The sequence below is a fragment of the Merops nubicus genome, unplaced genomic scaffold (assembly GCF_000691845.1).
Source record: "Merops nubicus isolate BGI_N331 unplaced genomic scaffold, ASM69184v1 scaffold13823, whole genome shotgun sequence".
NCBI classification, from domain to species: Eukaryota; Metazoa; Chordata; class Aves; order Coraciiformes; family Meropidae; genus Merops; species Merops nubicus.
Window position 1 is genome coordinate 87473 of NW_008601064.1, and position 16468 is coordinate 103940.

General features: G+C 34.9%; 1 protein-coding gene across 1 annotated transcript in view; it reads left to right on the forward strand.

Moving 5' to 3' along the window:
* TTC27 (tetratricopeptide repeat domain 27) overlaps positions 1 to 16468 on the forward strand; it is a gene marked incomplete at its 5' end in the record, with an annotated part of 122357 nt that overhangs the window by 85135 nt on the left and 20754 nt on the right. The window contains 3 exons of the mRNA XM_008937889.1: positions 2493 to 2588; positions 4784 to 4906; positions 11167 to 11394. Coding sequence (XP_008936137.1) covers positions 2493 to 2588; positions 4784 to 4906; positions 11167 to 11394 — 447 coding nt within the window. The remainder of the gene's footprint in view (positions 1 to 2492; positions 2589 to 4783; positions 4907 to 11166; positions 11395 to 16468) is intronic.

A 16468-nucleotide genomic window follows, 5' to 3' on the forward strand; every position in this document is an offset into this window, starting at 1 on the left:
TTTTAAATGTTGCATATGGAAGAACTCATATATCATTTAGAGTTGTGAATTTTGGTTGGTTTCTGCTCTAGTTCTATTTGACAACTGCCAAGGCGGGAATTTGAGGCTCAAGTTAAAATAAGACACCAAATCTTACGTCTTGTGACTGTTGCAAATATTCTGTATTTACATAGTTGTGTTTTTTTTTAATATGTTGTTTATGTTGAAGATTATTAGTGAAAAAGAATGCTCATTTGGCAGTGCTCTCATCTTTGTATTATTGATTTATTCTTCTATGTTTAGATATTAGTTATGCAATAAGGTTAGGATTCTCATTTTCTCACTACTGTACAACTCATGTTTTATTTCTTCAAGCATAATTCATTAACACAGAATTCAGCAATTTTTAGGTAACTTATTTTCTTCTGTAGGAGGCAGAGCTATTAAAATATACTTTTTCAACATGTAAGAGAGTGCATAAACCATGGATTTTAATAACTTCGAAGTTCATTAACATTTGCCCTTTTTTAGGGAATGAGTAATTTTCATAAGTTCTACCTATATTTTCAGTTTTTGTTGGAACTCTGAACAGAGTACAGCATTTATTTTGGGAAGGGGGAAAATTCTACTTGCAGGTACTCATATTCTCCTACAACATGTCATTCATATCATGCTTTTCTGCTCTAGGAAGCATAGAAAAGATATGGCTACAAAATTTCCAATAAAATATGTTTCTTTTTCAAAACTGCTTGAATTCCAGGTTTTCTTTTGGAACAACAGATATATTTTTTTTTTAAATAGCTTTAAAATGTTTTGATTGATTTAAAACATTTCTGCCTTCTATCTTCTGTTCTCAAAAAATATTTTGCAGGTCATATTTAGGATTTTCTGGCTTTGCTCACACTTAGAGCAATTAATATTTTAAAATTTTCCAACTGTAGTTTACTGCTTTGTCTGGTCTTATCAAATGATTACCCAAGGAATTGCACAATTTTTCAGTTCAAGTTTTTTTCAGCAGAATATAGAAAAATGTGCTTCTGCATAGCATTGGAACGTTTCAACAGAACTAAAACTGTGAAATATAATTTGTTATGTAGTTTGTAGTTAAGTAAACGCTGCAATTAAATATTACTTTAAAGATTTTATTTTAATTTGACTTCTTTTGGATTGCTTGAAACTGTGTAAAGGAATGCAATTTTATTCATCTATCCCTTTCCTTGCCACAAATACACCTCAGCTATTTTCTTGGGGTAGGTTTCTGGATAATCTCTAGGAACATGTCTCTGGAGATATTTATGAAAGAGAATGTGTATAAGATTGAATATTTTAGATATTAGTATTTAAATTTAAGTGGTTAAGTGTGAAGTTTAAGGCTGAATTATTGCTGCCTGTTGTGATTTTTTTTCTTATTAGAAGAATGAAGCCACCTAGTAAATCCCATTAACATCAATAGAAGTTACAAGGTGCTTAGCAGTCTAAATCACATAACTGATCATTTTAATTTTGCACAGCTGTTACTTGCATTATTGATACAGGTTGGGTAGACAGTTGGATTTAGAAAGAGGGAAAGAAGTCACCCTATCCAATTTTTTCTTTTGTTTGGGAATCTTTATATTCATTTTTCATGCTGAGAACCTGTCTACATCCTCTTATAAATCTTTGAGTTATATGTAAGACTTAGATTAATCGTGTGAGGGCAAATAATTTAGTATTCCCTTATTTATATCTTTGGTCTTAAATGTGATAGTTTAGTTCTGACTGCTATCAGGAGTTTCTCCCTTATCATGAAAGTTATAACCAAATTTCTGTCTGTAACTACCTTTAATATTTTAATTTTCTTGCTATGGAATTTTGATTTAAGCAACTTCATAAGGTGTTTTCAGGGAAAAAATTAGTGCTCAAGCTGCTGCACTTTTTCTGTGCAAAACTTACCATTCTCTTTGAAAGGGTTTCAGAAGAAAACATCTCCACAACTAAAAGCTCCACCGAAAGAAAAAAATTAAATTGTACTCCAAGTCACTTATTTTATATTAGAACTATGTTTCCAAAAGCATGTTTGACTACAGTGTGTTTGTCTTTCTCTTTTTAATAAGAAATTTCATGCCTAAAACACATCAATACAGGGAAAAACTAGCTAAAGGATTGCAATGCATTAGGCAAGATCACTTTAATATTTGATATGGTTTTACTCTACAAGTATTTGTTTGGAATTGTAAATTTGATTCTTATTTCTGTTACATGCACTTGGAAATTTGAATCTCTTCAAAACTTTATTATTAATTGTTAGCTGTAATAAAGACTTTACACAAATATTTAGTGCATTTTCTTACATGGGGTAATAAAAAGACTTGTAGCGTATTATAGTGTAAGCTTACTGGCATTTAGTATTATCTTTAACGTATTTTCTCCTTTATGTCAAGAATGCCTAAAATTCTGAATGCTTTGAACAGTTCTATTTTTCGGTTGATTGAGTCTAAGTAAATACTAAACTAGAATATACTTTGCACATACAGGCACTTGCAGACCAATTTGAAGATGCAAATACTTCAGTATCTGAACGTATGAAGATTTTCTACTGTTGTCAGGTGCCTCCACGTTGGGCCATACAGGTGTGTAGCAATCACATTTCAAGCTTTACTTAAAAGTCTGTGGTTATTAGTTTTGATAGTGCATGACTCCCAAGTCAAGAGAGTATGGTATGAGCTTGGGTTGAAACACTGTAGGATTAAAACAACACACCTTTCCAGATTTTTCTGGAAAGAAATCAGACTCTACCCAAGTTCTGCTTTCAGGTGTCTTGTTCTATGATGCAGAGAAAGTAATTGCTTGTAGTGCAATTCTTCTTCAATTTTCTTTTTCGTCCAATAAAAATTGAACCAAATCTTACAAGTTTACAACATATCTCCTGAAAAAATAATCTTGCCACTGTCCTACTATTTATTACTGTTTTACTTATGCTACTATTGCTTACATCTTTCTCATTTTTTAATGATCACTCACTTTGGATTGTTGTCAGGCAGTGGATCAGGGTCAAAGCAGACAGATTAGGAGTCAAAAGTACACTGAAAAGTTCCCTGAACTGAGAAAGTCTTTATTTTCAAGACGTGCCTCTTTTTACTAGTGCTGACAGGACTTTTTTTCCCAAACTACACTGTTTACCTTGACAATAAACTCTTTCTAGAACAGACATCTACATATTAGAATCTGGTTGGATTATGCTGTATTTAACAAAATTAAGAAAACTATTAGCAGTGCATACCTCCAAAGGTGTTCATGTTATTTACTTTTAATGGTGTTTTATTCCTTTTTGATTTATAAACTTCAATGCATGTTGCTTTAACCAATTATATCTTCTTTTAGCATTCTCAAATTATTCCACACAACTTTTCAACAGGCATTTGCAATAAAACTAGCAAATGTGGTTTTCATTTCCATTTGTCAGAGTGGCACTTTTCAATCCAAGCCAATTTTCCAAGCCAAAGATAGAAATATTAAAATAGGGGTTTATAATGGAAGATGGCTGCAGACTTTTAGTCATAGTAATGAAGAGGTATTGCCTATATAAATATTGCCTATATAAATTTTACCTATGACTGAGTAAATTTAATAAAACATAAAGAAAGGTTTAGTTCCAGATGCTGGCAAATGTAGTTTTTTTTACTAAGAAGTTAATATCAAGCTAACAAGTAATTACTTTGTTACAGATTTTCAGAGTTTGTTACATATTTATGTCAAAGAACTGTAGCCAGTTCTTAAATTTTTGACTACCAGTGTATTCCCCTGTGGCAGCTGCTTGAATTTGTAACGGATACTGAACCCAAGCCTATAAAGAAAGGTCCATGACATCTGAGGAGAACTTCAGGGAATCCATTCAGGATCACTAAAAACACTGCAGAGGTTCACTGTATGTGATCTCACAGCATAATTAGGTGTCCTTACACAAAGTGCTGCAATTTGTTTTTGCAAGCCAAATTGCCTATCTGTCACACATAGTAAACAAGTTATCCTTTCTTCAAAGATGAAAACCTATACGTGATTTTAATCTGCTCTTAAAAAATAAACAAAATACCAAAGACAACTTTTCAAAGTCATGAAAACATATCTTGTTTGTTTTTAATTTGAAAAGATTACTTGTTTATTTTCATAAGTATGCTGAAATAACAGCTGAATTTGAAATAACAAAGCGGTTGACTTATCTGTGAGGAAAACTCTACTAAGCAGTTGAACATGAAATCAAAACCAATATTGATTTGAAAAAAAAACTAACACTCTTTGGCAGTGGCTATTCAGGACAGTGGTTTCTCAAAAGTACTTAAAATTTGTGTCGGAGCCTTTCCCTCCATATGTGTTTTCACAGGTACATATTACTGCAGGAGAGCATTGCTAGAAAAGGATTTAATGCCCTCCTGCAGCCTCTCTTTCCCACTCTCAGCATTCCCAACATCCTGCTGCAGCTGCTTTCCAGATGCACAGGCCATGTGCTTCATTTAGGGGGGTGGAGGTTCAGCTCTGTCAAATCATCCTTGCCGTGTCTGTTTCCATTTTTGCATTATGTTATAACCCAGTTCAAAGTAATTAAGCTACTGACATGAACAAAAGGCAAATCAAAACAATTATTCTTCTACTGGGGCGAGGGGCAGACAGAGGTATATACATTGAGGTTCCAGCTTGATGTTTCAAGAGAATAATTTCATATTCTCTGCCTGCTTCTTACTGATGTCAGAAATGCTTCTAACATCTTTTGAAAAGGTAAATAGCATTTACTTACCTATTTTCAGTTACCTGGCATTTCTTATCTTTCCAGCGTCAGCTTGCAAGCTTACTCTTTGAGCTGGGATGTACCAGCTCTGCCTTACAGGTATTTGAGGAGCTGGAGATGTGGGAAGATGCAGTAATCTGCTATGAAAGAGCAGGACAGCATGGAAAGGTAATAAGAATGTTTTTTACAGCTGAGATCCTGTCTTGAAATAGTATCTGAAGTGAAAGGGACTGCCTGGCTTGAGCTGTCTATTCACTAATGACACTGTGTCTTCTGATGAAAGTCTAAGAAAAATGGACACGTGACACATGAGTCTGTCATAACCTGTGAATGCTAAAAAATTAATATATATTTATGGTAATGACTGCATAAAATTGAAGCTGGTAAATAAGAACTAAAGAAGCAAGAAGACTGTGATGGTGATTCTTGAAAATATTCCAGGAAAATCAGGTTAACTATGGATACACAGCAAGGTGTAATGTGGTCATTTCAAGAAGGCTGTAGCAGTCATTCATGATGGTGTTGTGCAGCTTTGTCAGGAGGGAGCATTAGTTTTCTTTCCCACTTGATTTCAAACTGCTAACTACTTTTAAAAAAATGCTTTAAGTAGAACAACATCAAAGCTTGATATATTTAATAGCCCAATGTTACCATATTCAAATTACAGAATCAAATTTTTGAGACAAGAAGTGGCATAAGATTAAAAGGCTTTAGGTTGTTAAGTCTATATTGATGTTCTTCTGAACTTCTCCATCTTTTCTTTAGCAGTACTGCTATAGACAAAAACAATTAAAACCCATCACCTAATTTGTGTGTGTTGATGACAGAATTGTTTAAAAATGCTGCTTGCAGGCTTTAGCAGCCCTCCTATTATTGTTTATTTTGCTGTTACTATTAGAGCAATACTAGGAAGATTTTAAAAGGTAATATCTGGAAGCAATGCCTACTTGTGTGTAACTAGCTGTGTTCTCTTCCTGATGCAGCCTCCTACACAGAAGGACTGTAACAGGAACTTATGCTGTTAAGCATCATTTTCAGAATTTATATAGCTTTCAGAAATACCCACTTCCAGACAAAAACATTTTTTTTTTTTTTTCTTTTCTTCCCTGTTCTTTCCCTCTGTTTGGTATATGGTAACATTAAATACATGAATGTATGTGTGCCTTTATAATGCCATGAGCACAAAGATTATGCTTCAAGTAATTTAACCATACAGATTAGAGAGATATAACTTCAATTAATTGAAAAAAATGCAGCATTTCTCATACTTAGGTATTTTTTTCCCAGCTATCATGCACCAATGCCTAAATTTTGGTCATTAAAAACTGACAGATATGTTTTGTTGGCAAATTCTGTGTCACATTATGCATGCCTTGGGGATAGTATGCTAATATCCGAATCCTTTCAGTACAGTGTAAAAATAGAGGTCAATATTTTCCATTTCCTGGAAATGCATTCTGTCCTAGTTACATTCACAAACTGCCCTTAGGGAGTTATGAAAATGGTACTCGGAGAATAAGACAGGATATATAATGCAGGAAACTGCCTAGAAATGCTTTCAGAATGAGGGTGCTTTGACAAACAGAAAACTGTGCTTTAACAAACAAAAAATGCTATGTGAGTACTGAGTGACAGTAGTGCTGGGAAAAAAAACTAGCTTCAGATAGAAAAAGCCAGAGAATTACAAACATTTAGCTGTAAACCAAGGGGAATGGCTATTTGCTCTTCTTATCAGAAAGCTTTCAGAGCTTGTATTTATGAAAAATGTTCTTAAACATGACAGTTAATCTTTCAGAAATGGATGAGAATCTACTAAAGCAATATGTTGTTCTGTGGATGTTCATGTCATTAAATAACTTAGCGTATATGTGCCCAAAAGAACAAACTCTATTTAATAAACCTGCATGTTTTTCACTCACAAATGCTTTTATATTGAAAACCTGAATTTAAATACTGAAAAATCTAATAAAACAGCCAGATAACAGCATATCAATGCATTTGATGAGCACTTACACACTAATGTAATACGTTCCTTCCTCCTATTTGTGAATTATGCACTGACAAAGAAACACAACATGCAGGTAAGGCTATGCACTTGGGAATTACATAATTCACTCAGTTATAACAGAGCCATGTAGCAGTACAAATTTTGCAGAATAGGATGTCACTAACATTCAGCAATTTTTTTTTGTGGCTCCTTTAGAGTTCCTAGATATAGGTCTATACTTACTTGTTTCATAATCTGAACAAAATTAGTAGAAACTGATATCACGAGTTAGCAGAAGAGTAACAGAGTGCCAAGAGATGAGTAGAACAGGGCACAGAACAAAAAAGAAAGGTATTATAATATCTGAATGCACAACATGTTCATAGTTACTGTGGCTTTCTCATTCCAGTCTGTTACTCATTGTGGTCCTTTAACAGGCATGTTGCAAAAGGAGACACTGATCTCCATGTGTGTAGTGAGAAGCAGTGTTGAAAAGTGTCCCTCTCCCTTCTTTTAACTGTGAGGGGGACCGAAAGTCTCCAGAGCATTATTTACATTGGATAGCTTTATTTGGTTGAGGCCTAATAGGTTTCTTCAACCTCACTGAAAATGGATAATATACTAGATATGCTATTATTTCCCTGCTAAAGAAGAAAAGAAAGGATGAACTTTATAATGCCATGAGCACAAAGATTATGCTTCAAGTAATTTAACCATACAGATTAGAGAGATATAACTTCAATTAATTGAAAAAAATGCAGCATTTCTCATACTTAGGTATTTTTTTTATATTTGAATATAAAAAAAAATTGAATTTTCAGTTTCTCCAGTTGAAGTGAGGCCTTTCTCCCTTGCAGGAGCTCTAGAGCATGGTAGCTGCTGCTCTTTGATAAATTCATGAGATATACCTTTTAGCATCAGCTAAAATATTCCATTTTACAACACTGTTTTCAGCCCTACCCCTGTTCCATTATCTCCTCAGAATAAACAATCTTGTTTTAGACCAATAGACCCAGCTATCCACATTCTAGAGTGTTATTTTTCTTGTCATGATGTGGCACAGATATCGCAAAACATTTGAGCAAGGAAGCACAATTACAGTAAGATTTCATGAAGCTCACCTTTAAATTCAGGAAAAGCTTCCCAGATGCAAAGTTAAGTAGTACTACTCTAATTAGTGCATGAGCTCATTCAAGAGCTTAATTCATTTCCACTGCATATCATAACAGACACAGAAGGCAGGTAAGCACTCCTACATGGAGCTACAAATTGAGCAAGAGGAGTAAATGACGTGCCCAAAGTCATGCACAAAATTACAGGGAAACAAAAACTGGAGAGCTTTCCTTTTTTTCTCACTATCTCTTTTCATGCTCATCTGTTCTGCTTCTTCATGCTACTTTTCTGGTAGCCTGACAAATAACATGCAAGCAGAAAAGATGGAAGCTTTTTAGGAAATACTTTGAACTAGCAAAGGAATGATTTGTCAAATAATAGAACTGATCTGTGAAGATTGAGGCTAATAGGGTCTTTTAGGAAACAAAATCAAAGCATGGGAGCACATGGATTGTATGGCAAGTGGAAGTTTAGGGTTAGAAGGCCAAATGCAGGATGAATCTTGAACTTGGTTTCCTGGAGTCTTTGGAGTGAGTAATAAAAAGGAACCACTTTTTCTTTAAAACAGAACCCTCTTTACCAATCAGGGATTTTTGTGAAGCATCACCTGTTTAATTCCCGTGTCAACTGTAGTAGTACAGAAAGAAAGAAAACAGCCTAAATCTTTCTCATGCTTCAATCAATGGACTTTTGAACTGAGTACTGGATTCCACCCATTCTGGTGCAGACCATTTGTGAAAAGCAGTGTTGTTATAATTACATCTCTTTCAGTCAGCAAGGGTTATACAACTTCATTTTGTTCTTTTTGGGCAACTTTTAATTTATAATTTTCTTATCAAACCATATTTAATTTAGATATAATTTTTAGTTATAAAGCATGCAAGTTCATCATCTTCTATTTCATGAGTAAGAATAAATCTCTAGTGTTTATATTTCTTTTATGTACATTACATGAGCTGTGTAGAAAATGCTTAATGATAATGGATTTTGCTGCTAAGACAAACTTTGCTTTTTTTGCAGAAGCAGGATTCTCATCAAACACTAAATGTGCATTTTTGAAAATAGTTTACAGCAAAGATAGGAGAAAAATATTTTTCTTCACAAAAACCTAAGCAAAATGAGAAACCCAGTTTTAAAGTATTGTCTCATTTTTAGTAGACAAATGACAAATGTTTTGAGAATTTTTTTTTCTTTAGTTTGTTGTTACTATCCTTTGCATTAGCTTTTAAAGATTTAAGTAATAAAAAGGTTTGTAACATGCCAGAAACATGATCAGATAGCTAATCAGATGAAGAGAAATTCAGACTTCTGCTTATTTAATACTCCGTTTTATCTGCGTGCTGAAATATTTATGTTGGCAATGAATTCTTGTATTCTGGGACTAGAACATGATGGTTTTAAGCTCATAAACGTGAAATACAGTTGGTGAATGGTTGGCTTTATAGTATGTGATTAGTACTAAGCGCTGCCACAAAATAGCAATCTGAGTTTGGGAGCGCCTTGCAGAGGAAGAGGTAAAGAAGCAGCATGGAATGCACTTTCCACCTCAGAGCTGCTGTTTACACAGTAACATTTCAATCTTTTTACTTTATCTGAAGGGGGAAAAAAATCCTAATGTGATTACTGTAATGATAAAGCACCCAGTTTTCTCTGCTCTAGAAAAAAAATAATCTTAAAGATCTATTATTAATGTGTTCCTTTAATCTTGTCATAGCAACTATTGGAGGCAAGGCAGGCAAAGTAAACTGCTATCTAATCAAACCCTTTGCAAGTGCCTTTTAAGCTGACGTTTTTCTAATGTTTTGTCTAGGCTAATTCTAAATTTTCAATAATAGTTTCCTTGGCTTTCTTTGGAGAGCTGTTCTATATCTTATATACATAGGAACTTAAAAACATTTGTCATTAAATTATTTTCCTAATATTCAGCCACTGATTTTCTTCTTAATGGGATACCATTTTTCCTAATTTAAGGTCCTTTTAGAAATCTAAACAGTGGATCCCTTCTTCAAATTTGTGCATTTCAAATATTTGTAGACTTTACTGTTACTTTATGTAACAAAAATGGTGGTAAGAATGAAGTGTTAGAATTAGGATACATTAAATATTTCAAAACAAAGTAAAACAAAGTAATTTTTCTGATAAATAATTTTCAGCCAGGATCAATGAATTCTACTGATTGGAGGAAGAAGAGTAAGAGACTGATTCTCTGGAGATCATCTGAAGGGCAAAGAAAGCAGTTTTTATAAACACAAGGAAAGCAGTAATAACTTAAATGCAGAGATGAACTCAGCTCTTCTTACAGATAAACTAGCTATAATAGATGGATAATGTCAAAATTTAATTCTGTGGCAAACTGTATTGGGTATTTCTTAGTTCAGATGGTTCTAATAGAACTTTTTTAATAGAAAAATTATACTGAGCTGAATTATGTATGATACGTTTTTGCAGCAGGGGACTGAGGTAAGAGTTTGGTCTGAATAACAGATCGTCTGTCCAGTGTATTTATCTTTCCAGAAAGCCACAGAAAGCAGATTATCTCTTATTTAAAAGAGAAACAATAATTTTATAGCTAGAGAGAGATAGTGACCCTGAGATAAAGAGCTTTTGAAAGTTGGTTACAACCATAATAGAAGTCTGGGAGACTCAGTTTGTGTGTTCTTTTCCATAATTCTGTATATATCATTAATATATTTTATCTCAAACATTTAGATGAGTTTATTACTTCTGCATCTTACATAAGAAAGTATTAAAAAGAATTTCCAAAACCAACAGTATGAAAGTGAATGTATCTTCAGACATAATAGAATGCAAATAACTATTTTCAGAAGAGAACAGTTAGAGAAAAAGTAATGACAGTTGTTGCAGGAGTACTTAGGATATAGGTAAAAACCACAGATGATAAACTATTAGTATAGCACCTACTTTAACAGTGCTCATACTGCTTTGCATGGAGGAGGCACAGGTTCCATGTCCAGAACTGATATTTGCTCTTCGAGCAGAATACACACCTAAGATATGAAATGAGGAGCAAGCTGCTTCCTGTTTTCATGAGGACATTTTCAGTGGTGAAATAAAACAAAAGCCACCATATCATATTGATGTTGAAGTGTTGGGTTGTTTTTTTTTTTTGTTTTAAAACCGTTTGGAACCAGATTTTCTCTAGACTTTATCTTTGATGCTGTATTGGACCAAGATACTGTTTCTTTACTATCCCAAATTCTTAGACTGCAACTGATGATTCCAAGGTGCTAAAGTCATGTGTTCAGGTAGGTGACTGACTGAAAATAAACTGTCCATTATGTCCTGAATTCTCTTTGTTCTTTAACAGGCGGAAGAAATACTCAGGCGAGAGTTAGAGAAAAAGGAAACACCAGGATTATATTGTTTGCTTGGTGATGTTCTTAAAGACCACCAGTATTACGACAAGGCCTGGGAGCTCTCCAGGCACCGCAGCGCCCGTGCCCAGCGCTCCAAAGGCCTCCTCCATCTCCGCAGCCGGGAGTTCAGGGAATGTGTGGAGTGCTTTGAACGTTCCGTGCAGATCAACCCGATGCAGGTTGGGAGATGATACACCTATGGTTTTGTTTTAGTTGGTGTGTTCAGTTTTGAATGATGAAACATTTTCTTAAAAGGCAATTCCATGCACAATGGTCTAAGTAAGAGCTTATTACTATTCCTAGAAAATTTTTAGTGATGTACTTGGAAGCTTGACTAAAAACAGTAGCATAATGAAATGGAGACATCCTTTTGCATTAAGGTCCTTGAATGCAGCAAATGCTTTGCCTGTACAGCTTTTCTATTTCAAAGAGATCAAGCCATTGAAAATTAATAATTAGCATGAGAAAAATAATGAACAAGTTTCAAGCAAAATAGTTACAAGAAGAATGCTGTACAGATTTTACTGAAATTATCCTTTTGCCTTATATGTTGGCTTTGAGTTACAGGCTTTGATCTCTGTATTTCACAGAGATCTTGTTCTAGTGTTCTGGTCTATCCTGCTCTGGAGTCATTGTGTTACAATTGTGATGACAGGACATTTTAGTACAGTAATGCATCAAAACTGAAACCACAGTCAAAAGAGCTCTCTTGATGAAACTGGTTGTTTTGACAGACCCTTTGCAAGCTGTTCTGCAGTAATTGAAATCTTGTTTCAGTTTCTCAGCCACTATATCCCATCCCAATAAGGTCCACCCTGTAAAAGCTATGAAGAATTTAAAATAGGTTTGTGATTGTTTATGGATATAAATTGTGCTCTTCATAGCCGTTTCCAGGTCTGTGTGAAAGTAGGATATTGCTGAAGCTGCTGCTTTGAGTTCCACACAACTAGCTGGACTCCTGCTTTAGAAAACTTTTAAAGGCCTCCAGGCTTTCATATCATTTATCTCAAAGCTTTGTATTTCAATGACATATTTTATTCCAGTGATTAAGAGTCATGTTTTTATTCAAATGTGGCCTCATTAGGGCAGGGCAGATGGAGAGAGGAATATCCCTTGACCTGCTGGTCACACCTTTCTTAATGCACTCTAGGATACCATTGGCCTTCTTGGCCAAAAGAGCACGCAGCTGGATGATGGTAAACTTGTTATTCCCCAGAAGGACTCACAGGTCTTCCTCAACAGAGCTGCTTTTCAGCAGCCTGTGCACGGGTTTATTCCTCCACAGGTGCAGGACTCTACACTTGCTCTTGTTAAACTTCATTGGGTTCCCCTATGCCCAAGTCTCCAGCCTCTCCAGGTCCCACTGGATGGCAGCACAGCCTTCTGGTGTGTCAACTACTCCTTGTTTTGTACCATCAGCAAACTTGCTGAGCATACACTCCATCCCTACATCCAGGTCATTGATGAGTATGTTGAACAAGACTGGAGTCAGTACTGACCTCTGGGGAATACCATTAACTATGGGCCTCCAACTAGACTGTGAACCACTGATCACAGCCCTCTGAGCTCTGCCATTCAGCCAGTTCTTGATCCACCTCACTGTCCACTCGTCTAACCCACACTTCCTGAGCTTACCTGTGAGGATATCAAATATATTAAAAAATGTGTATTAATCAGGTAAGAACCTTATTGCGATTAAGAGGACTCCCAGATAGTAAAGGGCTGCAGATGAACTACAGGGATCAAACCTGACATATTCTGCTGAGGTGCTTTTTTTTGTGTGTGTGTCCTATCCAAAGGAAGTTTAAAATGAAGGGCATTCCAAGAAAAATAGGCCAGTCCATATCAGAAAGCTAACATTTCCTCCTCTTATTGCTCTGGAAGTTCAGCTTAAGATTCAGATTAATTGTTTCAAGCAGGTTGAGCAAATGAATGGTGTGGATTGACGTATCACTCTCTTCTAAAGACTACTTTTATTCTGTCAGTCCAGAAATTAATTGTTTCCTATTCCAGGATATCTTATGGACCAAGAGCAGAGAGGAAGGTCATTGTAGATGGAAGGACTTCAATAAAAGGAAAATATTCGATAATGAGTTTTTCCCAAAATTGTGAGTGATTCTTCAGGCAAATGAGGGCTCCCTATTACAAAGGCTTTTTTGTTTTGTTTTGGTTTTGGTGGTTATCAGAAATCTTTTTTGAGGAAGAGGTTTTTAGACTGCAGCAAATTATTCCCCAGAACATCTATTGCATACAACTATTCTCTGTCAATCCTTCTTTAATCTTGTGTACTCTTTGGCCAACTGGTCAAATTTGGTTGAGATAGGTCTTTTAAGTATGAGGCAACCACCATATTAGACTTTGGAGAAGCCACAAAGGAGTGAAAGTTTTACAGTCCAAATATATCTAAAACTTGTCTTCATTAACACTGTCACAGAATTACTTGTTCTAATACATGCCTAGTGGATGACAGATGCATTTCTCTTGCATTTTCCTGCAAGTATCTTGCCACTGGAGCATCTCCTCCACCATGTTACAGTCTGCAAGTGAAGAATAATCCTCTTTTATCCTAGACTATTTGGTTCATAACTTCTCGGGCTAATTTTCTTGGGTGTGAAACAAGACAAGTAATCTCTCTCCAGTTTGGGAAAACAGTCACAATTTAGAAGTCAGCTGGCCATCAATGGAATTTAAGTTTTGGACAATGCAATGAGAGCCTTATTCTCAGCAGCTCTCCTTGTCATTCATCTTGTAATTGTAAAGTAACTCAAACGAGTTGAGCTAGAGCCTCTCATTGGAAATGGTGATGAAAGTCTCCATACTTAAGTGATAAATGATGCCAAAAAGAATAATTTTAAAAGTACTCAGCTAGGATTTCACTCAATTAGAGCTCTTAAAATTTTACTGTAATTACTAATTCCAAAGACTGATTTTGCTCTGCAGGGTATAGATTTTTCTAAACTAACACTGCTGTACTCCTAAGAGTATTGTACTGAAGTGCTTGCTGGATTCTGGGAAAAAGAAATCTATATGCATTTGCCATGTGCAAATAGTAGAAATTACTTTAAAAATGCAAAAAAAGTTTCTTCAGACATGTGATTTTGTTGTGTTTTTTTTTTTTTTTCTTTTTAAATCATCAGCTATACTGTAATTAGGTTATTTTGGAGCTATACTACCACTAATATAAGACAATTGTTTAGACTTTCATAAAGCATTTCATAATCATTTAGAATTATTAAAGACTTGCCTGGATATTCCTGATGGCAAGATTTAAAAATGAGTCCAAGCCTGAATTATCTTCCTTTGCTGGTCACTGTCTTCAGTTTTGAAAAGGACAAAAATTTACAGCTCATTTTCATGTGTTTTTCCAATCAGTAATGACATTCAACTCTCTAGCCAATGCACTTTTTTTTCATTTCCAAAAATAGCTTTAACCTAGTTCCACAAGCCTTGACAAAACTCTTTTTTCTCTACTTTGGATGAATTTTTCCTTGCACTACCTTTCAGTCACTTTCTCAGAGCAGTTGTTACATCAGCCAGTGGGATCAGCAGATTTTGTGCCCTCCCCAGTGAAAAGGGAATCCTTATCATTCTTTCCACAAAAAAAATAGCCTAAGTCCATTCTTAAAACTGTATCCTAACTATATTATTAAATAATTGCTCTACTTTTGATATTTCATTGCTATAGTAAATGAAAGGCAAAGAACCATGGGGCTTTTTTTTTTTTCATTGTGTTTGGTTTTTTACACAGCTACCTTGTTTTTTCATTTAACCTGTCAAACTTGTTCTTTTCAAGTTTTCTCATTTGCCTAGCACACCAGCTTTTAAAGCACATCCTCTTATTCTTAATAATCTCCTTTATTTTGTTTTTAACTGTTATGATTGTCTGGTCTTTTTAGAGCCTTTTAGAATGACGGTATGCAGTTGCTCCAAGCCTTGAAATGTCTTAGCTTTAAATGTTTCAAGTCTACTGCAGGCCTGTACTCTTTCAGTTGTCCCTTTCACTTTTTATCATAGCTTTTCCATTTTAAGTAGCTCTTAAATTTAATACTCTCTGTATTAAATGAATTGCCTTTGTTCTTGAAGGAGGACCGAATCTAGATATATTACAAAGTATCATTTCTATGGTAACATTTTGAACCTAAGGTTTCCTACTGGTTAAGATCAAGGTAAGTATTGCCTTCTGACTAGCTTCTTCATATCTAAAATATTTAGCCTTGGTATTTCATCCATTATAGTATTTACTAAACTATGTGGAATAATTGAAATATCCCTGTATTTTCTGGGATTTCTATTTTCACAGCCTTCTAATATCCCTGAGCATATTACCTTCTCCATTTTAGTCAAATATTCTGAGATTCAGTCTTTATATTGCTGTCTTACCGAGGCCAGAAATTTTAGTCTATACTGGTTCTGTTGTTTGTTTACACAGTTAATTTCTATGTGATGGATGCAGAAGTTTTCTTTAACATATAGTGACATTCTTCCATCTGCACAATCCATTAAATTTTCTTTATACTTTTTGCCTTCTTATCATAGCATCTCATTAGGCTCCTTGACTCAATTCCCACCTCAGAGACTTTCATCTCTTTCTTCTTGTCTGCTAAAGGTTCTCTTTTGGACATGTTTCCCAACCTTCTCTATCATATCCAGTTCTTAATTTTTTTTTTTATTCAGACTAAACCTTCATAGATAGTTACTGCTAGGCAATATATCTTGTTTCAAATTATTAATAAAATTATATATCATTCTTTGCAGTCACTATATGATTTCTGCTAGGTACCTGCTCATATAGCTTTTCTCCACAGAATCATTTTGCTTTCTTATTGTTTTGCAACTTTTCCTTGAGAAAGGAATTGATAAGCATAAGCATAGGTAAACCAGTGCCTGAGAGATGTAGCTGTTCACTGTCAGCCTCAAAAAATCAAAATGGTGGAAGTTTTAGTCAAATCAGATTCTGGAGGCACAAGCTCAGAAGTAAAGCTTCTCACTAGAATTATAAAACATGCAGTGACTCTTTTTCTCTCACCTTTTACATGAGCACTGTTTATGTCCTGAGCTGTAGAGTTTTGAGTTATCCTTCAATTTCATACTTGATCAGTCCCTTCTCTACCCCTGCTTTTCAGATGCAGAAAGTTATTGCTTCTAGAAAGATGAGAAAGGGGAGTTAATGAGGTAGCAGCCATGTGGGAGTGCTAGACTTCTGGAAAGTTAACAGATAAAAAGTCTTAAATAAGATTGACTAAATGTTTAATT